Below are 23,757 nucleotides of genomic sequence, written 5' to 3'. Positions count from 1 at the left end.
GTGTGTCACTTTCAAAATGCTTTGAAATCACCCTCTTATTTTTACCCAATTTGCTTCAAACTTCATCTGTATAATGTAGACACACGCCAGATGTAGACCTGTGAAAGGATTGTTTAATATCTAAGATAATGTTGCCATGGCAATGCATCAAACTTTAATATTCTTTTTTTATGCTTTTGAGACTCTTAAGATGCTTGAAATTGCATGAAACTCGACAGACACATCACATTTATTAGCCAGTAGACATGTGCAAAGTTTCAGAAACGGGCGTGGTGCAGGGGCCCGTTTCTTACTTTTTACCCCAGTCCAACAGGATGTCGGCTATTTAGGGTTGTTTGGAAAACGCATGCTCAGGAATTCGAAATACTCCTCCTAGAGAATTCAAACACACGACACGAAACTCGGTCAGCATGAATTCAAGACACTGAGGATGAAAAATATTTTGGTTTGAATGTGATTTTCAGAAGAATTTTCTCCCTCCCTCTCCCTCTGTCTCTGTGTGTGGGGGGTTTGGGGAATTTGACTATTATTTTAATAGTGTTCAAGGTTTCAGGGGCTTTTGGGGCCCTTAACGTGCTTGAAATCTCTTGAATCTTTGCACACAGATCAGCGCCCACAGCCATCAGGCCCGGGCTGAAGCTGGTACCCGGGCGTGGCAGGGGGGCTCAACAGCGCCCCCTTGAACGGGGTCGCCAAAACTTGGTCCATAGATCAAACACGCTTGCATGAATTAATATGAAACTCAGTACACATATAGATCTCATCGGGCCGAAACTCATTTCCCTCGGTCAAGTTTTACGTCAGCCCAACAGGAAGTCAGCTATTATGGGTTGTTTGGAGAACGCTTGCTCTGGAGTTTGAAGTACTTCTCCTAGGCAATTCATTCAATCATCGTCAAACTCGGTGTGCATGAAGTCAAGACATTGAGGATGCCAAATTGCGGACAGATTTTTGATATCTCAAACGGTTTGGCCGTGGCGAGGAAATGAGTTCCCTTTCGAGGGAACTCGCGATGCGTCACTTGACGCTTTGGGAACGCCCCCAGCGTGAATGCGTCTGAGCATCAATGTCAACTAGTCCAATGGAAAGAATGAGCGTCACGGGCGGGTGACGTCATGACCAGGAAGGCATAAGAGCACATCCGGTGAAACGCGGCATTAGCTTCTGTGTCTCAGCAAGCGATCTGTGTTACTCTGTCTCTGTCTATTTATTGTTGTCTGTTCGATATTATTGGGAAGAGTTATGGCGAAACAACTTTACAAACTCTGTGCTTCTCCCTGCCCGCGTTATTTAACGGGTGGACACACACACGAGCTTTGTGTAGTTTGTTTGGGAGTGGAGCAGTCTCCGGTCTCCGAGGGGGCTGATTGCAACATTGTGAGAAGCTTTCGCTTCGCATGCTCCACTCCCGCCTGTCACTTTTCGAGGAAAGTGGCCAGGCTCGCGATCCTCGGGGTGCAGGACACGCGTCTGCCGAGGCAGCGCGGAGAATGCATTCCTGTGGATCGCGAATAGGATCTCGTTACGGGGTTGGAGACGGGTCCGCGGATCTTATCTCCTCCCTTTCCACGAGGGATCCAGTGCTCTCTCTCCGGTCTCGGAAGCCCGCGCTGCGGTCTCTTCCGCCCGGGGAGAGAAATCAATGCTTCAGTGCTCTACCTCCGAGGAGGTAGATGTGCTGGGCATTGAAAGTGTACACAATCATGGGGGAAGTGGATTTGCCATCTCTTCCCCAGCGTATGAGAATTATATATAGCCTATATATATATATATATATATATATGATAGTTTATATATTATATATAAAATAAAGTGTATATATATAAAGAATGTATATAAAAAAAAATATATATAATAATAAGCTGGTGGAGGTGTTTACTAAGGCTGTAGATAAATTAAATATTTAATGGCCAGCAGAAATAAGGGGGCACTCGTCCTTAAAATAAATTGAACGAGTTTCCTTCCCTCTATTTTTCCACCTCAATCACGGGGCCTTCCATTTTTCCCGATCTGCACAGCGAGCTGTCTAGATCATGGAAAAAGCCTTACTCATTTTTTAGCCCCACATTCATGTATATTCAGATATTTGGGGGTTAAGAGAGCATGGCTATGGGGCAATACCCCGGGTAGAACAGACACTTGCGAGCTATGTCTCCCGGTTCAGTATCGTCCCTGAAGGCGTCGGCTTCTCTCACTAAACCATTAAAGAAAACTTTTTTTTAATCTAGTGGGAAAAGCATATATGGCAGTGGGTCTAGCACGAGCCTGCGTGCACACTATAGCAGTGCTGCAAGCATATCAGGCTGACCTGCTGTGGTATTTGGACAGAAGTGAGGGAGTTTGGCCCGATGGGGTTTGAGAACTCCGTCGGGCCTCAGATTTATCTCTCAGGGATGGCAGCCAAAGAAATGTGGTCACTGAGAGACACCTCTGGCTCAATTTGATGGGAATCATGGAGAAAGATACAAGATAATCTCTCCCTCGCTATGTCCAACCCACTGGGGCTGCTGGGCGTGAGCAGCTCCAGCCGGCTAGTTTCTCATACACAACACAGCAGCCAAAGCCTTCAAAGCAGAAGCCGGATCCGAGGACCGTTCTTCATGCTGAGAAGGCTGCGGCTCAAAAGAAAAGGTCTGGCGCCACGGCGTCAGACCGGTGAGGGCAGCCCCAACCGGGGTGGAATGGTGTACACCTCATTATACGGTGCCCTTTCCATCTCTGTGCCCTCAGGGGACCGTTCTGCCAACCCCGCCACCCTTGGTGCTTCGGGGCGCAGCGTTCTCCAGCGAGCTTCTGGCGCAGCGTCAACTCGACATTGCGTCGGACTCGCGCCCTCTGAGGGGGGTTCGAAAACAGTCAGTTCGGGTGGTTCCTGCCAGTATGTTTCAGGTCCCCGAACTGGCTGTCTTTATTACACCAGAGGCCAGCCTCGAGGGGCTGGTTCCCTTGGTAGATTTTCTGGCAGCGCGGAAGCTACTGCCAAATTTATCTCTATGGGTAATGGTAATCTCTCTGGTAATGGAGCAAGGGGTAAAGGCCCTGTTAGCAAAGAAAGCTATAGAGCAGGTGTACTCACCCGACATTGCGTCGGGTCTTTACAGTCGTTATCTCATTGTTCCAAAAAAGGATGGAGAGCAGTGTCACATACTAGATCTTCGTCTGTTGGAGTGTTTGGTGCTGGAACTCAAGTCCAAGATGCTGACACTCAAACAGATCGTGACTCAAATCAGATCCGAGGACTGGTTTGTCACGATAGATCTAAAAGACGTATACTTCCATATATCCATCCTCCCTCAGCACAGGAGGTTCCTGAGGTTTTCTTTGGGGCAAAGAACACCAGTATCAGGCACTTCCTTTCGGTCTAGCTCTATCACCCCGCACATTCACGAAGTGTATAGACGCAGCTCTGGCCCCGCCAGGCTGCAGTGTATACGCATTCTGAATTGCATAGATGACTGGCTGATTCTAGCGGAATCAGAACAGTTAGCGGTTCGGCACCGAGGTGTCGTTCTCGCTCATATGCAGATGTTGGGGTTGAGGCTCAATGCCAAGAAGAGTGTGCTTTCTCCAGTACAGAGAACCACTTTCCTTGGTGTGGTATGGGATTCAGTGACGATGCGGGCCACTCTGTCGCCCGTTCGTGTAGCTGCTATCCTAACAGCCACAAAAGAGCTGAGGCTAGGCCAGTCACGCACTGTAAAACAGTTCGAGAGACTGTTGGATCTTGTGGCAGTAGCGTCCAACGGGATACCTTTTGGCCTGCTGTACATGAGAAGTCATCATCTCGCTTGGCACATGAATTGCCTAGAGATGATGGTCGTCTTCAATGCGTTGAGACATCTCCTCCCAGACCTGAGGGGCCATCATGTGTTGTTCTGAAACAGTGACTGTTAGGCCTCAGGGCAGCGGCGTTCAATGTGATACCCTTTGACCTGCTGTACGTGAGACCTTTACAGTGGTGGCTCAGGACCAGAGGGTTCTCCCTGAGGGGAAACCCACTCCGTACGATCAAGATCACGCGGCAGTATCCCCGCGCCTTGGTTATATGGAGGAAACTCTGGTTCTTGACCCACAGACAACACGTTGGTGGCCTATTATTTTGGTCCCTCAGGAAATTACGCTGTCTGAGGGCAGTGTATATTCCAGGGGGGCCAGAATATTGGAGCAGACACCCTGTCGAGGCAGGGGCTGAGGCCAGGGGACTCCACCCCGAGGCGGTGGAGCAAATATGGGAGTTTTATGGCCAGGCAGAAGTGGATTTGTTCTCGTCTCAGCATACGACGCACTGTCCACTCTGGTTATCCCTCACTCAACCGGTCCCCTCGGGGCTGGTTGCTATGGTGCAGACGTGGCTGAGGCTACGTCTGTACGCATTTCCCCCTGTTGCTCTGCTCCCAGGAGTTCTGGAGTGATTCCGCTAGGATGGAATAAGCCTATTTAGTAGCACCACCCTGGCCGAGCTGAATTTGGTTTGCGGACCTAATTTTTCTCCTCGACGGACCTCCCTTGGAGGTCCCGATCAGGAGAGACCTTCCGTCTCAGGCAGGGGATGCAATATTGCACCCCCGGCAGGGGATTTGGAAACTGTGGGTTTGGCCTCTGAGGGGGCCCAACTCATAGAGAGTGGTCTCTCAACCGAGGTTGTTGAGACCATTCTAAGCTCCAGAGCTCCCGCTACGAGGAAACTATATTCACTATTTCGAGAGTTTTTCACTTCTTGGTGTTACCAGCGTCAGTGGGATCCGGTTAACTGTTCAGTAAACACAGTATTCGAGTTTCTGCAAGAACGCTTTGTATCAGGTCTATGTCCTTCCACGCTTAAGGTATACGTGGCGGCCATTGCGGCTTTCCACGCCCTGGTGGGTAGTACATTTTTGGGTCGAGACCCCCTGATCACTCGTTTCCTTCGTGGCACTTTGAGGCTGAGGCCTGCAACTTGCACTAGGGTGCTGGCTTGGGACCTTGCAATAGTTCTAGAAGGCCTATCTGGGGCTCCCTTCGAGCCCTTAGATTTGGTCTCAGAGAAGTTCCTTTCTTTTAAGACTATTTTCTGCTAGCTATTTCGTCCCTATTAGAGTCAGACCTTCAGGCCCTTTCGGTCCCCACCTGCCTTGAGTGCACCGGGGATGGCCAAGGCATTCTTACCCGAAACATGGATATGTTCCAAAGGTGCCTACCATTATTCCGAGGCCTATTGTGCTGCAGGTTTCTGTACTCCTTTTACATCTGCGGACCAGGAAAGGCTGAACCTCTTGTGTCCAGTGCGAGCACTGGATACTTATGTTCATCGGACATCTTCAATGAGGAAGTCCGACCAGTTATTTATTTGCTTTGGATCACCTAAGAAGGGTCTTCCTGCTTCTAAACAGACGGTTAGTAAGTGGATAGTCGAGGCTATTTCACTTGCATACGAGTACTCTGACCATCCGTGTCCCTTGGTGGTCAGAGCTCGCTCAACGAGGGGTATGGCGGCCTCTAAAGCCTTGTTATTTGGGGTTTCTCTCCAAGACGTTTGTGATGCGACAGGCTGGTCTTCACCGCTCACATTCGTCAGGTTTTACAGTTTGGACCTGGATGCTGCCCCAGGTTCTCAGGTGCTTAGTGCTTAGTTCCAACAGACTGACACTCAGGTACTTGGAATTCTGGCGTTTTGGGTATTCTCGTTCCCAAAGCGTCAAGTGACGCATCGCGAGTTCCCTCGAAAGGGAACGTCTCAGGTTACTACTGTAACCATAGTTCCCTGAGAAAGGGAACGAGACGATGCGTCACCCTGCCATACTTCCTGCATCCCTGTGATCGGCTTGCTTCGACTTTTTGAAGCTAATGCCGCGTTTCACCGGATGTGCTCTTATGCCTTCCTGGTCATGACGTCACCCGCCCGTGACGCTCATTCTTTCCATTGGACTAGTTGACATTGATGCTCAGACGCATTCACGCTGGGGGCGTTCCCAAAGCGTCAAGTGACGCATCGTCTCGTTCCCTTTCTCAGGGAACTATGGTTACAGTAGTAACCTGAGACGTTTTCATGACTAAAAAAGGACATATAAAGTGTGTTATAACTTAGTTAGTTTTACCTACAGTTACACAACTCAGCGTGTATATTCTTCTCCTCAAGCCGAACAACTTTCTAATTTAAAGTCATTACCTCCGACCCTCAGAAAGTCATATATTGTGGTTTGAATATGGTAATTTTCTCTCTCTCTCTCTGAGCCAATATGGCAAGCCGTTTTAACATTTAATCATTTTAACCTACTAGTCTCTATTTTCATGCTACTAGTACTTATTTTTTAGATACTAGTATCTATTCCATTAAGTACTAGTACTTATTCATTTGCGACTAGTGCTTATTCTTTAGTACTAGTGCCTATTCTTTAGATACTAGTGCTTATTCTTTAGATATTCTTTTGAATACGTATTAGTAGCTAATGAATAAGTACTGGTATCTATTTAATAGGTACTAGTATTTAATGACTTAGTACTAGTATTTATTTAAAGGGGGGGTGAAATGCTGTTTCGTGCATAGTGAGTTTTTTACACTGTTAAAGAGTTGGATTCCCATGCTAAACATGGACAAAGTTTCAAAAATGAAGTTGTAAGTTTGATGGAGTAATTCTGTTCCAAAAATACTCCTTCCGGTTTGTCACAAGTTTCGGAAAGTTTTTTTTCGAATACGGGCGTGTGTGACGTCAGAGTCGCCGGAATTTCCTTATACGGGTCTTAAGGGCACTTCTCCCGGAAGGGCGCGCGCGCATCTGTAGCCTAGTGCGTGCGAGAGTACGCCTATGCCCATCAGAGCGCTGGGCTCGGTCGGCTGCGCTGCAATTAAAAAAATGGCACCAAAAAAGTGTGTTTTTGGTTGCCAGGGCAAGACAACACTGCACAAATTTCCAAAGAACCCAGCGTTAAGGGACCTGTGGATGGATTTTGTTTTTCCAGAGCAGCAACAGAGTTGTGCAAGTGTTTTTGTTTGTTCGCTTCATTTCGACAGTAATAGTTTTATAAAGGGGCCCAGTTCAACGCCGGATTTGCAGATCGCCTAATACTTAAAGATGGAGCAGTCCCAACGATAAAGGTTCACGGTCGTGCGTTGGAACCGCAGGCGGTGAGTAAAACTGCTTCAAATGTCTGTGAGTTGTTAACTATCGGCGTGTAAGCACAGCAAGTAAACAACATGATCACATACAGTTAATGTATCTATGGAGCATGCGATGTATGGTGTGTGTGTGTGTGTGTGTGTGTGTGTGTTTAAATACATTTGTTTAGCTGGCCACTGTAGGTGTCAGTTTGTTTATTGTAAAAATAAATCATGTCCTCATAAACCAAGAGTCTGTCTGTTTACAACACACAAATGTTGTAAAACTCGCGCATGACATGGTGTTCTAAAAACACTGCGCTCAAGTTAAAATCATTTCTATTTTTAAAAAAACGCTCGAGACCTTGTGTATTTCACCCATTTCACTGCCCATCTCACGTTTTTCTGTATGAACGAGCCTTTAGTATTGTTTAGATCCTTGTTCTGCATGGGATTACTATCTGATTGTTAGCCATGGTTTATTTTCGGATGTCACTCACAGCTTCCAGACGCTCTCAACGCAAAAGCTTCGCGCGCTCGTGTCGTGATTATTTAGCTCCGCCCACACGGCACGCCTCCACCCGCTCGGGTATTTCCGGAAAGACTCGGTACAGCCTATCTTTCTTTTATCTTTTATCTTTCTTTTATCTTTCTTTTTAGGTACTCAAGATTAACATGAGATTGAGTGAAACTGAGTGTTTCACCCCCCCTTTAATAAATACTAGTATCTATTAATAGGTACTAGCAGGGGCGTCGCTAGGCCCTTTTTAAAACCCAAAAAATGTGAGATTAATGTAGGCTACACAAATTCGTGTTTCGCTTCAGTCTTGTTATAATCAGATTCAGAGCGTTCTTCATCTTCAATCCGCAGCAGCGCCGAGCAGAGAGCACGTCAGAAACAGAGAACAGGGTGTGTGTGTGTGTGTGTTCATGTGTGTGTTCATCTGAGCCTCATTGGTCTGTCACTGCTCGTCAATGTCAGAATATTTTAGATGACCAATCAAATCAAAGTAGGCAGGCTTTATGTTCACAGACGCTGCTGAGCGCGAATTTAAACAGTGCGACTCAACGCGTACGGTCAAGTGCAAGATAAGATGTAAGTAGCTAAACTTAACATTTCATATTTTACTTTTTTTAGGTCATAAATGTTAAACGAATGACAAAAAATAATCAGGCAAACTAATATAGTTTTGTCTAATTTTGCCATTTTGAACTGAAAATAGGCCTATGTAACGTGACTCATGTAATGTAATAATTAGTTTATAAGAAACATTAAAGGAGCTGTATGTAAGATTGTGGCCAAAACTGGTACTGCAATCACTTTCAAATTACTGTAGAGCGGTGTATGCCCTCCCCCTCCCCCCTGACTCGAGGTTGCCAGATAGGCTGCAGGATCCAGCAGGAACGTAGGCTGCTACAAGAAGTGGTAACTAGAGCAGAGCTGGCAACCCGGATGCTGCAACACTACTGACTTTGTGATTGGTAGATAGGTGGAGGGTGGGGCTTCAGGCCAAAACACAAGATGACAACATCAACATCAGTTGAGGGCTGCAACTTCACTTTTTAAATGACAATATCCTGGCCGGACTACTGTTGTCAGTTATATAAGTATTTGAAATGAACATGATTTCTTAAAGGAGCATTTCACCCGTGGGAACATTCATCTTTATTGAAAGTGGGTCATATATGTAGTCGAAATATAATAAAATTTTCGAATTTGGTGCCTTCTTGACCGAGTAAAGACAGAAAGTAACTTTAGGGCGCATTTGTACTGAAAACTACAACTCCCACAATGCACCACATTGCACAGCTCCGCAAGCCACTCCCACTAATCCAGAACAATGCTGAGGAGGTATCCGCCTATCAGATTCCGAGAAAGCACTCTACCGTCTACAAGGCTGGGTGCCGCCAGAGTTTGAAATTCATTTCACAGAAAAAAAATCTAGTTTGTTGCCGAAATCATTATTGAATTACTCCTCGTTTCTATTTATGTTGAATGTTCAGTCCGAACATTGTAATGCAATTTGGATTTGCAAAATAAGAATAAAAATATGTAGGCATGACCATTATTTTGTTATCTATTATCATGTAAGGTAACAGTAGGTTAGTAACATTAATTCCACTGATGGAATGTTGGTCGTCCAAATTTATCTAACATACACGTGGAATAAAACACTAATAAGGAAAACAACGTAAATGTGAACCATTTATTTCAATAATGATATCAACAAAAATAATTATGATAACAATAAAAGTTCAACAATACAATAATAACAACAATAGTTCCTCCTGAGCTTCCTCAACTTACTGGTGCCCGCAGTACTGGCAATCTGGAGCTGGATGTTTCAGTCGGATTGCCGACACGAGCGGGTAGAACGCGAGACCGTGACCTGCCTGTCACGGACGAGGAGCCCGCACTGGCTCGAGTTGAGGCGGACTGGTCATGTCGTTCTACCCGCTCGTGTTGGCAATCGGACGCGAGCGGGTAGAACGACAGGACCAGTCCGCCTCAACTCGAGCCAGTCCGGGCTCCTCGTCCGCGACAGGCAGGTCTTCTGATTTGGCTGATGGAGGAACAGGGCGCGGCTGCTGCCGCTTCTGCAGCCGATGCAGAAGACCTGCCTGTCGCGGACGAGGAGCCCACACACTGGCTCGAGTTGAGGCGAACTGGTCCTGTCGTTCTACCCGCTCGTGTCGGCAATCCGACACTTCGCTGTATTGCGGCTCGTATAAATAGCCACGAACATCAGTTTCGAGCAAAAGATTTTCAAAATCCTCGTCTTCCATACCGTGTGTCGTAAATTCAGGCATTATGGTAAATCTAACTCCTTGAGCGCTTGTTAGCTTAGCTTGCTGTCTTCCAAGCAAGATGGCGGATTAATAGTTTAGTTTCTTCAGGTTTAGTCCCACCCACTGATCTGTAATAGGCCGGTGGGGTGAGTGGGTCCCACGCCCTTGAATAATAATGAGCTAAAGGCTGTAGTTTTCTTAATATGCAATGAAATTTATCTTCCGTCCTATCGTGACGCAAAATGACGATATTTACGTCACGATAGGACGGAAGTAAAACACTTAAATCCTTTTTTCTCCCATCTCAGAAAAAAAACAAGCAAAATTCCACCATCATTATAATATATGACTGGGTTTCTAACAATACAAACCTTAATGCAAATGGGTGAAGTGACCCTTTAATGTCTAGTGACACATCAGGGCCATTTTATGATTAATTGAAATACATTTCTTACACACAGCTCCTTTAACAAAGCCGTTTTTATCATGTTAGGCACAAGATTAATAATGAATGTGTACATATTGAGAATATAATACAAATTGTAGCCTTTAGTAAATCAAAAAAGCTCAGCTTTAGGAGGGGAAGAGAAAGGGATGAAGAGACTGAGAAAAAAAGAAAGAGTGATGGAGATGAGAAGAGAGCAGGTATTGACAAATGATCTGCCCACTGACATGGTTTTAAAGCTATTTCTTATCCTTTTTTTTGGTCTTCAAACGTCTTGAAATGCACATATCAGAGAAATAAAAAAATTGAACCCCCTACCAACCTCAAATTTAGGACCTCTGTTATTATAAAGCCCTGTCTACGGCCCTGTCTTAGGCATAAGATCAATAATAAATGTGTAGCCTACAAATTGTGAATGCATTTAATAAACTTAATTACCTTTAGTAGCTTTCAGTAAATAAACGCGTCTGAGAAAATGATTCATAGGCAAAATCAACCAATCAGTTGACCCTATGTTTACTTTCTTCACTGACAGACAAAAATGAAAAGCCTATATCAGTCAAAGCTCAGCTTTAGGCGGGGAAGAGACAGGGCAATATAAAAACAAAGAGAAAAAGAGTGTGATGCTGATGAGGAGAGAAACATAATCAGCTGCCCACTATCCAAGTTGTTTGGCCTTCAGAACATCTTAAAATGCACATACAGTGTGTATCAAAATCAAAAAATCAAATTTTCTCGGGGAGACCCCAAACCCCCCTATTTGCCCTACCTCACATTTGGGACCACAGTTATTATAAAACCGTGCCTTTGCATTGTAATGAAAATGGTTAATAGTAATCTTTAGATCCTAAACTAAAGTGTTACATTTTTTTATATTTAAAAAAAAAAATCATATTGGGGGCTTAGCCCCCCTAAAATGAAAATCCTAGTGACGCCCCTGGGTACTAGTATCTAAAAGGTCATTTTCTCTCTCTCTCTCTCTCTGAGCCAATATGGCAAGCCGTTTTAACATTTAATCATTTTAACCTACTAGTCTCTATTTTCATGCTACTAGTACTTATTTTTTAGATACTAGTATCTATTCCATTAAGTACTAGTACTTATTCATTAGCGAATAGTGCTTATTCTGTTTAGAATATTCAAAGTGCTTATTCAATTTTTATGCTTATTTATATTTTCAGAGCAGAAAATCCGATTTTTCTGCTTATTCAATATTGCATCTAAAATGTAAGTGACTTGACGTGTGTGTGTGTGTGTGAGAGAGAGAGAGAGAGAGAGAGAGAGAGAGAGAGAGAGAGAGAGAGAGAGAGAGAGAGAGAGAGAGAGAGAGACTTTTTGACTTTTAGGTCTTCTTTATTCAATCAATAAAATACATGAGACCCTCTTTTTTTTTTTTTTTTTTTTTTACATTAATACTAAAATACTCATCCCAAATAAATATTGTGGCTACTTACATTACATTCATACAAACATTAAATATTTTGTTGATATAATATTATCCTTTTTCACCCCATTTTTTTTTTTTTTTTTTTTTTTTTTTTTAGAAGTTAAATTGTAAACACTCATCCATATCAACATCACAAAAACACTGATTTATAGCCCATTTACCTTTGAATATCTCCATATCATTTACAAATTTATAATATGCAAACTCAATTCTTATGCGAGATTTTAACAACCCTTTTAAAACCGCCACAACATCAGTTGACCCAGCAGCCATCAAGCGATGTTTCCTTGATAACCAGATCGCCAATTTTGCCTGACCAAAAAGAAAATTTAACAGTACATGTTCTTCCCTCTTACTTTTAACATACTTTGGTCCAAAAATAAAGAGTACTGGAGTAAAAATTCCCCCTAACTTCTGAACCCACTCTTCTAAAATACATATTAAGGATTGAAGTCTTTCACATTTTAAAAACAAATGAAAAACAGTCTCTTCTTCACTACAAAATGGACAACCTACCCCTACCTCTGGATCAAGGTGTGCTCTGTGTCTGTTTGTGGCTATAATCCCGTGAACTACTCTCCACTGAAGGTCTCCAGACCGTTTCTCAATGGGTAGCTTATACAGTGACCTCCAGCGTCCTTTAGGGGATTCGCCTTCTCCCAGAACCTCCAGCCATTTGGACTCTCTGAAATTCTGCAGTGTGCTAAGATGCCACACTTTCACACACATAGTGTAAATGGATTTCTTATCAGCATCCTCAAAAATGCCCAAATAAGGTATCTTAAAAGACAATAGAAAGCCTTCCTTTTCTTGCCATGTACCAGTCTTTGCTGCGATGAACAGTTCTGGAAAGTCACTGTTATCAGCCTCTTCATCAGAAGTCTCCATTGCCCTTCGATAATCCTGAGGCAGAGACTCTAAAATCTGGGTCAGCATATTTTGTGCCACCCTGACTGATTTTAGTCCAATTCCTAAAGCAAATTTTTCAGGGCTTATCCAACTTTTTTTATCTTTTAAGTGTCCAATCTTAGTCATGTTTGCAGCCCACATGGCTTTTCTGAAAGTGTCTGATTTAAAAAGATCTGATTTCAATTCAGAATTGAAAAACAAAGGTTCCTCCTTCAGCCATAGTCTCCCATTACTATCTTCACTCCGTGAAAACGTAAAAAGTGTCCATGACTTTAACATTGATCTATAAAAGACACTCAGCCCACTCAAGTTCAATTTCTCAGTGTCCATCAAGAACAAATGGCGATCCAGCCCCATGTTCCCAGCTTCTCTTAGGAGGGCACAGGCTACTTCAGTCCAGCTCACATCCACTCCATAGAGCAGTCTTTGCGCCGTCTTCAATCTGAAAGTCTTTATCCTCGCTCTGACATCCACCAACCCCTGGCCTCCTTCTTGTGTGGACAGATACAGCACCGCCGCCTTCAGCCAGTGCTGCCCAGACCAGAAAAAGTCCACCAGTCGCTTTTGTATTCCTTGCACTAGATCCTCAGGTGGTTCAAGTATCGCCATTCTGTGCCAAAGTGCAGAAGCAATCAAATTGTTGCAAATTAGGACCCTCCCCCTATATGACAACTGGGGTAGCAACCATTTCCATCGAGACAACTTTGCACACACTCTCTCCAAGAGGCCCTCCCAATTTTTCTTTTTATACTCTTCTTTCCCTAGAAACACTCCTAAATACTTAATCCCTGCACTACCCCACTGTAATCCAGCAGGAAGATTTGGACCTTTTAAAAAACTACCACACCATAATGCATCACTCTTTCCCCAGTTAACTACTGCTGACGAGGCTTTTCCGTAAAACTCTAATGCCTGCTGAATCACCTGAATGTCACTTTGGTCTCTGATAATTACTGTAACATCATCAGCATATGCAGATATTTTAACAGAACTATTTAGGGTATTAACCTTTATGCCCTTCAACTCTCTTCTCATTTTATCTAACAACGGTTCAATTACAATACTATACAATTGGCCCGAAATTGGACAACCTTGTCTAATTCCTCTTTTAACATTAATAGGTACACTCAAACCACCACCCATTTTAATCATACATGTCGCTTCGGCATATAAAAGCTTGATCCTTGAGATAAATTTTTCCCCAAACCCAAAAGCCTCAAGGGTGTCAAACAAAAAACCATGATCAACCCTGTCAAAGGCCTTTTCCTGATCCAAAGACAACAGACCCATGTTAACATTTTTACAATAAGCATATTCAACAACATCTCTTATTAAATGAAGATTATCCATTATTGATCTGTTTTTTACACAATACGATTGATCTTTATGTACCACTTCATATAGCACCTTATTTAATCTATTTGCAAGAACCTTAGATAACATTTTATATTCTGTACACAGAATTGCCACCGGCCTCCAATTCTTTAGAAGTGTTAAGTCTCCTTTTTTTGGGATCAATGATAAAACCGCTCGTTGGCAGCTAGTTGGGAGAACACCTTCACTAAAACATTTCTCAAGAACTTCAAAATAATCATCTCCAATTATAGTCCAAAAAGCTTTATAAAACTCGGCCGGTAGCCCATCCAGTCCTGGACTCTTATCTGAGGAGAGACCTTTTACAGCCAGGGATACCTCCTCAAAGGAGATATCAGTCTCCAAGAGCTCTTTATTATCTTCAGATAACACCGGTAAGTCCTTTAGCAGCTCTCTTTTGCAATGTTCATCAGATGATTCAGCAGCGTACAAATCAGAATAAAAATCAACAGCAATCTTTTTCATTTTCTGTGGGTCTGAGGTAACCAGTCCATTATTATCCTTCAAAGAAAACATCAATTTCTGCTGACCCACTTTATGCTCCAAATTAAAAAAGAAAGCAGTAGGAGCATCCATGTCCTGCAGAGTTAAATAACGGCTCCTTATGAGCGCTCCTTTAACCCGCTCATCCAGGATTGAACTTAAATGATTTTTTTTTCAGTCCAACAGTCTTTTAAATTGGCATCATCATTTACAGTCATTTTCATTTCCATATCAACAATCTCTTTTTCAAGCCACTTTATAGTATTTTTTAAAGCTGCAGAAGAGTAAGCAGAAAAATTCTGAGAAAAATCTCTTATGTGCATTTTACCCACTTCCCACCACTGTATTATATTTTCAAAAAGATTCTTTTTTTGATTTCCATGTTTCCCAAAAAAACTTAAAAGTTTCACAGTACTCTTTATCCTTCAAAAGTTTAGTATTAAAGTGCCAGTAACAACTCTTCTGTTTGCTTTTAGACAGTATAAACCCAACTCTGATAAGTTTATGATCAGAAAGTGTATTGGGAATAATTTCCGTACTAGCAACTCTATTTTTTAAATTACAAGATATATAAAACCTATCCAAACGAGCAGCAGAAACCCTTTTGTTACAAAACCTCACCCATGTATATTGTTTTACTAAAGGATTGTGTTCTCTCCATACATCCAGGAGATTCAGTTTTGTAATAACACCAGCTAACAAGGAAGCTGACGGTGCGTGAGATTCTTCCCCATTTCTGTCAAGAGTAAAATCAAGAGTGCAATTCCAGTCCCCCCCCACAACAATATACACATCTTCATCCTCTTCACTAACTATTTGTTCCAACTTTTTGAAAAGTGCATTCCTTTCTATTCCAACATTAGGAGCATATATATTTACAAACAAGAATTTATAATTACTAATTTCAGCTTTAACAGTTAAAAACCTTCCAGGCTCCTCTTCTTTTTTTTTAAGCACTTTAACATTTCACGAGTTTACATGTTAATGAAATCTGATGTAATATAATAATGCGTATTTGGCTTGCTGTCCGGGGGGAGGGCTCCGAGCTCAGAATTCGGCCCGACCCCAGAGTACTCCCCACTAACCTTAGAGGTCATAGGTATCTATGAGCGGACCCCGCCGAATGTGGGGTGAAGGGGTGGTGGAGGGATGCTGAGAAAGAAGTCATGAGACAGGAGGTAAGGGAAGGCTTTATTTATACTGGCTTCTTCTTGTGCTGATTGGATGATTACCTGAACATGCTCCTCCCGAACTTTGTTACATAAAACTTCATTTCACGAGTTTACATGTTAATGAAATCTGATGTAATATAATAATGCGTATTTGGCTTGCTGTCCGGGGGGAGGGCTCCGAGCTCAGAATTCGGCCCGACCCCAGAGTACTCCCCAAAATGCCAGATAAACGGAGGACAGCGAGCGTAGAATTTAACCCCCCAAAAAGTGAAGGGTATGTGTTTACCAAGGGACGAGCTTGCCAGTTCGACTGGGAAGGCTCTCGCGACGACCGACGGGAACTTGGATGCTCACGGCATCGGTCGGATAAGCCCATTCTGCAGTTGAACTGACAGCTCGCTGACACAGGAATTATGCGAGCGTGAATTTGTGGACGAATTTAACCGTTCACCCAGGAGAGCTCTCGCAGCGTCCGACGGGAACTTATATGCTCGCGGCATGGGACGGGTAAGCCTCGCTGGGTTGGACGGAGGGCGCCCGCTGGACTCGGTCGGGAGGGCTCGACCGGCGCTTCGAAGGGGGGGCTGGGTCACGGGAAAGACTCCTCACGTCCCGACGAATGGGGAGCCCTCCTGGCGACACGAGCGCGGACGTCCGGCGACGACTAAGACGGGCAGACTCTCACTGCATTTCGAACGGGAGGTTTCAACCAGCGTTTTGGAAGGGGGACGGAACCCGGCCTTCGAACGGGTGAGTCATCGCTGCGTGCGAACGGGGGAGTCTGCATGTGATTGAAAAACGTACCTTATGAATATTGAGCGAGTGTGCAAGCGGCGAGCCCAGATGTAATCGGAAGGTGTAAACGGATGTAACTGAAATGGGGAGCAGCAGGTGGTAATTTAATTAATTAGTTAGGGCTTGGTGAGCATTTTTGATGAAAAAACGGCTAGACCTAATATAGGTTTTGAAGGCATCCGATGACCAGCGACCGAGGGTTTTGATTTGTTGTTGGGAGAGACCTTTTTGAGCAGCTGTGGTGGCTGCTCCGATGCGGAATGAGTGGCTAGAGAAATGCTCTGCTGAGACGCCGGATTTGGTAAGGATTGCTTTTAGATGTTTTTGGAACCAGAATCTCGTAGCTGGATGATTGGAGTCGTTAGTAAAAAGAGGGTCGAGTGGGGATTTGGACGAGGAAAGTTTGTACTGCAGGTAATTAAAAAGCGCATGGTACGGTCGGATGGGAGTTTGAAGATTGAAAATATAGACGAAGTGGCCTCTTTTGTCTCTGTCCGTTTTGCTTTGTTTAATGAAAAATGATATGGTTTCGTTATCTACGATCTGAAGGTCTGAAATTGCGGGATGGATATTTGGGTCGAATAAGGAAGTTATGGTCAGTTCGGAACAGCGGAGGAAACCGAAGAATGCTAGGATGAACATGGCCTCTAACGTATATGCGGTATTGATGGAGTGGTATCCAAGACGGAGTGATGAGATGCATCTGGTGAGTATATCGATTGTGATTGGCTGTCTGGTATCTGGGCGCGTGGGGCGGGATCTTTGGATTCCCTTAATTAGAAGGGACGTTTGGGAGTTATTTATTGCAGGTGTAGGTTTACCGTGGATTAATTTATGGAAAAATTGAATGCCGCTTAGATAGCTTTTAATGGATCCGGCTTGGAGACCTTTAAAACTGTGAAGATGGGATATGAATGAAGTAACTGTTAGAAGCGAAAATTCGGGAAACGACAGGTTGTGAGAGAGATGGAATGATTTGAACGATTTCCATGCGGTGTAATAAGTTTGCAGGGTTCTGGGAGAAACGGCTTGGAGGATGGATTCGATGGACGTGTCCAGGAGGGATTTTAGCGGATGATCTATGGGAAGATCAGCTGAGAATAAGGAGGTACTGGAGTTGGAGTGGGGTCTGCTTCTGGTGCCAGCATCCTGAACTTCTGAAACGAGAAACGGGAGAGAGAGTCAGCGATTTGATTTTGAGCCCCTGGGACGTGGATTGCAGTTATTAAGAACTGGTCGCATGCGGAGGTCCAAATGAGGCGTCTAAGGAGTGGCATAAGCGCAGGTGAGCGAGAACGACCTTTGTTGATACAGTACACGATTGCTTCGTTGTCGCAATGGATTTGGATACTTTTGGATGACCATTCTTTTCCCCATAGGGAAGCTGCGACGACTATCGGGTAGAGCTCGAAAAGGGCAGAGGAGGCTGAAGACTGGGGTGTGTCTAGGAGCTGGGGGGGCCAGGAGGACGCGAACCAGCGTCCTTGGTAATAGCCGCCGAAGCCGATCGAGGGAGCTGCGTCTGTGAACAGTTTGATATCGAGGGGGAGAGAGATAAAGTCATCATAGAAAAAAGTTAAGCCATTCCACTGATTAAGGAAATTAATCCATAACTTAAGCTCGTTTTTTGACTCGTCGGAGAGGATGATCCGATCTTCCAGCGCATGAACGGATGAAGAGAGGGCTAGGAGATGCGCGATAAAGGGTCGGCCCTGTGGAATAATGCGCATCGCATAATTTAGTTGGCCCAGCAGCGAGAGAAGTTCGCGTTTTGCACAATCTGTGCTGTCAGTAAAATTGGATGCGATTAAAATAATGCGATCGATTTTTTCCTTAGGCAGTGAGGCTTGGAATTTTGCTGAGTCTAGATTGATGCCTAAAAACTCGATGGACGTAGTTGGACCCGATGTTTTCTCGTGAGCTAACGGAATCCCTAGTTCGGCGAAAACTTTTTTCACTATGAGGAGGTGAGCTTCGGGGACGGTGTCGTGGGGTGAAATTATTAGGAAATCGTCGAGCAGATGGAGAAGATGAGGAATTGCGTAATTATTAGAAAGGATCCAACATATGGCTTCGGAGAGAGTGTCAAAGATTTTTGGGCTGCTTTTGCAGCCGAAAGTTAGGCGCACGGCGAAATAATACTTTTTCTGCCAATTTACACCGAACAAGTGCCATGAATCGGGGTGGATTGGCATTACTTTAAAAGCAGAGGAGATATCTACTTTTGCTAGCCATGCACCTCGACCAGCTATTTTAATCATGGTTATGGCTTGTTCGATATCGTGGTAATTGAGAGAATACTCTTCGAGAGGGATGAGGCTATTGATACTCGGATATGGAGAATTATGGGGGGCTGAAAGGTCGATTATCAACCGCTTTTTCCCAGAGAATTTCCTGGTGGCCACGCCTATGGGGCTGATGCGAAATTTGTCGAACGGGGGAGCCTCGAAAGGACCCATCATGAAACCGGATTCGATTTCTTTTTTAATTAGCTTATTTACTACTCCAGGCTCTGCTAAGGCGGACTGAAGGTTAGCGCAGATAACATTTTGCGTGGGATGGCTTTCTACGCCGGGTTTAAAGCCTTGATTGAGACCTGTCAATAGATAATTTGTGAAGTTGACATCAGGGTGGTGTGATAATTCTTCGGCTAGACGGAAAACATTCACAGGAGTCGAGAGATAGTTTTTTGCATTTTTATTGACAGATTTTTTAACTGGGCATATCACGCGGGCGTGTGCGCCGCCGCAGAAATCGCAGACGTGGAGAAAACGACAGCGTTGTCTTGGGCATCTCCCTTCGTTGAAATTCCTACAAACTTGTCTATCGGGTGCCGAGTATGGTGCTCTGATTGAAAAATCTTCTCTTGCGTGGCGCGGAACGTAACTTGTGGATTTTATGGCATTCTGCTCTGGGCAGGGAGGGATCGATGGATTGATCTGGGGGCATGCCGTGGTGGCATGGATTATGGATCTGCAGATTGCGCAGGAGATATTTTTGCACCCGAGGAAGACTCGGTTATGGAGATCGGTGTCCAACACTCCCCAATAGGGACACTGATTCCACTGGGAAACGCGGACGGCGCATTTTGCGGAAAACAGCTTGTGGTACGTATAAAAGTGACTACCCCCGTAAGACAACGCGAGCTCAGCTATAATAGACAGATAGTCGTTCAGCTCGCGCCGTCTGTGGGGAAAAGATGAGCATATGACTTCTGTATAGCGGCTGAAGGCTATACAGAATTCGGCTAGTGACAATGTACGTGATGTAACCTGTGCGTTATTTTTTAGAGTGACTGAAATGTCGCCGCAGTCTACTTGGCGATTGGACTCAGCCGGAGGAAACAAGGACAGGAGAGAACCCAAATCAACGTCTGCACCTGCTAAGATTTGAGCTCTGATGTTGTTCGTCACTGGAGGAGGTTCAGTAGCTACTGCATTCTGAGGGACTGGTTGAGGAATGGCTGAAAAGAGCGAGAAAGGAGAACGCGCTTGGAGAGGGTTAAAGGGATGGGAAATCGGGGCTGTGGCCGTTTGCGGAGGCATCCTCACGCGGAGATCGGCCCCCGGGTTAGATGGAGGAGGAGGAATAGGGAGAGCATAGTGTGGAAAGGGGAGGGGAAAGAAATGCGCCGGCGATTGACCGGCTAACGGAGGCATCCTCACGTTAGGGTGAGCACCTGACGCTTGGGAAGGAGGAAAACTGAAAGAAGTAGAAGGGAAGAAACCCGATTGGGGATCGTGTAAGAAAGTGGAACTGCCAGGATCTAAAGTGTGAGGTACCACGATGGGCGGGGCTGAGGAGAGGAGTTGACCTGGAGGAGATTGGCGCTCGACCGTGACTGGTTCCGGGGCGCGGCCCAGGCTAGCGGAAGGTCTGAGACGTCGTGGCGTGGGGGCGGAGCCCAGTGCTGCGATCGGGGCCCGTCGAGCCTTGCTCGCTCGAGCTGAAGGAATTGGAGCTGAAACAGAAGGGTGAGAAGATTGTAAGGTGACATATAAATTAAATAATTCTGCTTTTTTCATCCTGCGGGAGAAATTTGCATCAGAATTAATTAGGGCTTGTCTTAGCCCCTTGACCGTCCACTTCCCTATTGGGGGGATGTTAGGGGGAGCTGGAAGGTGGGAAGGCGCGGAGGAAGACGATGATGAAGATGATGAGATCCTCGCTGGCGGTGGTGAGGGGAGTCTACGGCGTCTTGGGGTATGCGGAGAGGATCTGGAGGGCCGACGTCCCCTGGTTGAAGATGGAGGCTCGATGTTGACGTTGGCTGCTGGGGAAGGAAGAGTTGCTGGATCTGCGCTTTGCGGATGAGATGACTCCGAGATGAAAGATTCATCGTCGGAGGGGAAGAGCTCTAACTCGGACATGCCTGCACGGAGGCGGAGTCAGATGCTGAGAAAGAAGTCATGAGACAGGAGGTAAGGGAAGGCTTTATTTATACTGGCTTCTTCTTGTGCTGATTGGATGATTACCTGAACATGCTCCTCCCGAACTTTGTTACATAAAACTTCATTTATATTTGGAGAAAAAAGAATAGCCACACCAGCACTTAAGTTGGTCCCATGACTGAGAAAATATTCTCCTTTCCACCACAGTCCCCAATTAACTTCATTACTACTACTACTATGAGTTTCTTGCAAGAAAGTAATACTCAATTCTTTCATATTAATGATTTCTGATAAAACCTCATTCTTTTTCCCATCCCTCATTCCATTTATATTAAGAGAGCCAACCCTTAAGATCTCCATAAGAAAAATAGAAAGAAGGGGAAAACAGATCAGATAGAAAAAGAACACCTCAACCATTGTAATTATTTAGATTTCCCCTTCGCTTTTCCCATCCTTTTTCCTGATCTAACAATAGTTAGGTACTTTTTAAGACGAAATCTTTTCTGTTGTGAAAGTTCATCATAGCTACTTTTTTTCCTAGCCGACATTACTGAGGCAATAAACTTTTCAGTATCCGGGAAATAATCACTTATTTCAACTCCCGCCTTTCCTTTTGTCTTATCCAGAAAAGAATTTATCTGTTCAAGAGGATATACATCTTCTACACCCTCCTTCAACTCCTCATCACCTCTCTTTCCCTCATCAGTATACTGTGATAAACTTTCAGTCTCATCATCCATTTTCTCCTCAGAACCACATTCCTGTACATTAGCTTCATCATGATCAGCATCACTCTCATCATCTTCCTCTTCCTCACTCCCCTCTTTATCAGGTGAAAAAACACATCCAGGTTTCTGCACACAGCCAACATTCTTCTCAGTTACCTCACTCACCTCCTCCTGTTGTTCGTCTACTCCCTCTGTAGCTCCTTTATCTTGCTCCTCATTTCTCTCCTTTCCTGTGTTTTTCCCCGATTCTTGACTAACCGCTCCACCACGAGATGTAGAAGGGCGCTGCTCATCCTTATGTGGACACATTAAACGCTTATGTCCCAAATCGACACACTCAAAACACTTCAAACTCACTGTACTCGCATAAACCATAAATGAGTTCTCTCCGTGAGTAACGCGAAAAGAAGCTTCTAAGGTCCTCTCCGGCGAGCTAAGAAACATGTAAACATGTCGCCTGAAAGACAAAACGTGCTTTAGTGCTACGTCCTTACATCCGAGGGGGACTGCTATTACCGGACTTGCGATCTTTCCAAATCTCAGTAACTCTTTCACAATAGCTTCGTTAGATATAAAAGGTGGGGCATTAGACACGATTACTTTGGTTGCTGGAGCCGACAGCGGGGTTACCGGGACAAAAGTCTCCTTCACCCATATTCCACTTACAATCAATTCCGTAACGAGTAGTTCAGTTTTCAAAAACACGACGACCGCTTTATTCATTCGCGACGCCGATACTATGTTTTCAAACCCAATTTCCTGACCGATAACTAAGAGCAAATCCTCCACCGTCACTCCAACCTCAGGAACACACCTGCATCCATTTGGGAGTGACAAGGGTGATTTACCCTGCGCGTGAGTAGTCGCCATTTCGGCGACTACAAACCGCGCACACACACACACACACAAAAATTAACTTTCTCCCTACACTAATAATAATATGGGAAAACTAAATAAGTACATAGAGAAAGTAAAAGAAACACCACATTCACTCACTGTCTCGAAAACTCGAACACTCGACACTCAATCTCACCACGCACTCCACAAACTCCCAGCATGCACCAGAGAGAGAGAGAGAGAGAGAGAGAGAGAGAGAGAGAGAGATTGTGTCTGTTACAGTGACAAGAGTTTAACCCTTTAAGGCCTTGTCTTTTTGGATATATATCTTTTTTTTGCATACAACCCATATATTTTAAATTTATTGTTTGCTTTAAATTAAATTAAGATTGTATGTTTGGTAATTGAACCTAAAATTAGGTTCAGCTATATTTATATATATATATATATTATAACCTTTACATTATTCACCTCAGAATGCTATTTCATTTTACTTACAATCACGCTTCACTGCAAGCTTGTTGAATATGATGTTTCACACCCTCGGAAGTGATGTCATAGCCACCAAACCACTTTTATTTTTATCACACACTTGCTTATGATGAGCTCAGTGTTGATTTGGTTATTTTAGTAATTAAAGCATATGTAAAGATATAAATTAGGAAGTGTAGAGTTTCTCTGGTCAATTTGGGGAGATATGTATTTGATAATTAACAATTAATAATTATTCATACCGGTTTGAACCAGATAACCATACATTTAAAATCTCCCAAAAAGGGATAATTTGTTCCCTGCATCTGCATTCATATGTACACAGACAATTAACCACAAAGAATTATAATTAATTGCCTATGTACACATATTTTACAGACAGGTTAATATTAGCTCAATTTTATATCAATTCTGTCATGAAGGTGGTTGAGACAAGGAAGAAAGCAGGATCCAAATGCAGCACACTTTAATAACTAAACTACAAACTATACAAACTCACAGCAGGGAATATGACTCAGGGACAGAACAACCAACATCCATGTTACAACATCAAGAACTCACAAGGACTGGACTGAAACACAGGGCTTAAATACAAGGGCAAACAATCTAAACAGGATAACAAGGGGGCGTGGTTAATCAGGGACACCTGGGAAGACTAATAGAGATAACGGGGAGCGGGAAAACAGGGAACAGGACTGAACCAAGTGCACAAAGACAAGGGGAACAAAGACAGACATCACAACATAGCCCCCCCTCTATGGGCGGCTCCCGACGCCCATCAAAACTAGAAACATAGTTCGGGAGGGTGGTGGAGCGGAGGCG

General features: G+C 44.2%; 1 protein-coding gene across 1 annotated transcript; it reads right to left on the bottom strand.

Moving 5' to 3' along the window:
• Positions 1-17,566: 17,566 nt before the first annotated feature.
• LOC130102426 (uncharacterized) lies at positions 17,567-19,195 on the bottom strand. The gene has a single exon (XM_056268452.1). The coding sequence runs from the start codon at positions 18,947-18,949 to the stop codon at positions 17,567-17,569; it is 1,383 nt and encodes a 460-aa protein (XP_056124427.1). The 5' UTR covers positions 18,950-19,195.
• Positions 19,196-23,757: the final 4,562 nt, after the last annotated feature.

The sequence above is a fragment of the Rhinichthys klamathensis genome, unplaced genomic scaffold (assembly GCF_029890125.1).
Source record: "Rhinichthys klamathensis goyatoka isolate OS25496 unplaced genomic scaffold, OSU_Roscu_1.1 h1tg000272l_1, whole genome shotgun sequence".
NCBI lineage: Eukaryota > Metazoa > Chordata > Actinopteri > Cypriniformes > Leuciscidae > Rhinichthys > Rhinichthys klamathensis.
This window is presented reverse-complemented; position numbering and strand designations above follow the sequence as displayed.

Bases quoted from the DNA above. Each gene is read 5' to 3' on its own strand.
- LOC130102426 (XM_056268452.1), bottom strand. From the start codon at position 18,949: ATGATGGGTCCTTTCGAGGCTCCCCCGTTCGACAAATTTCGCATCAGC.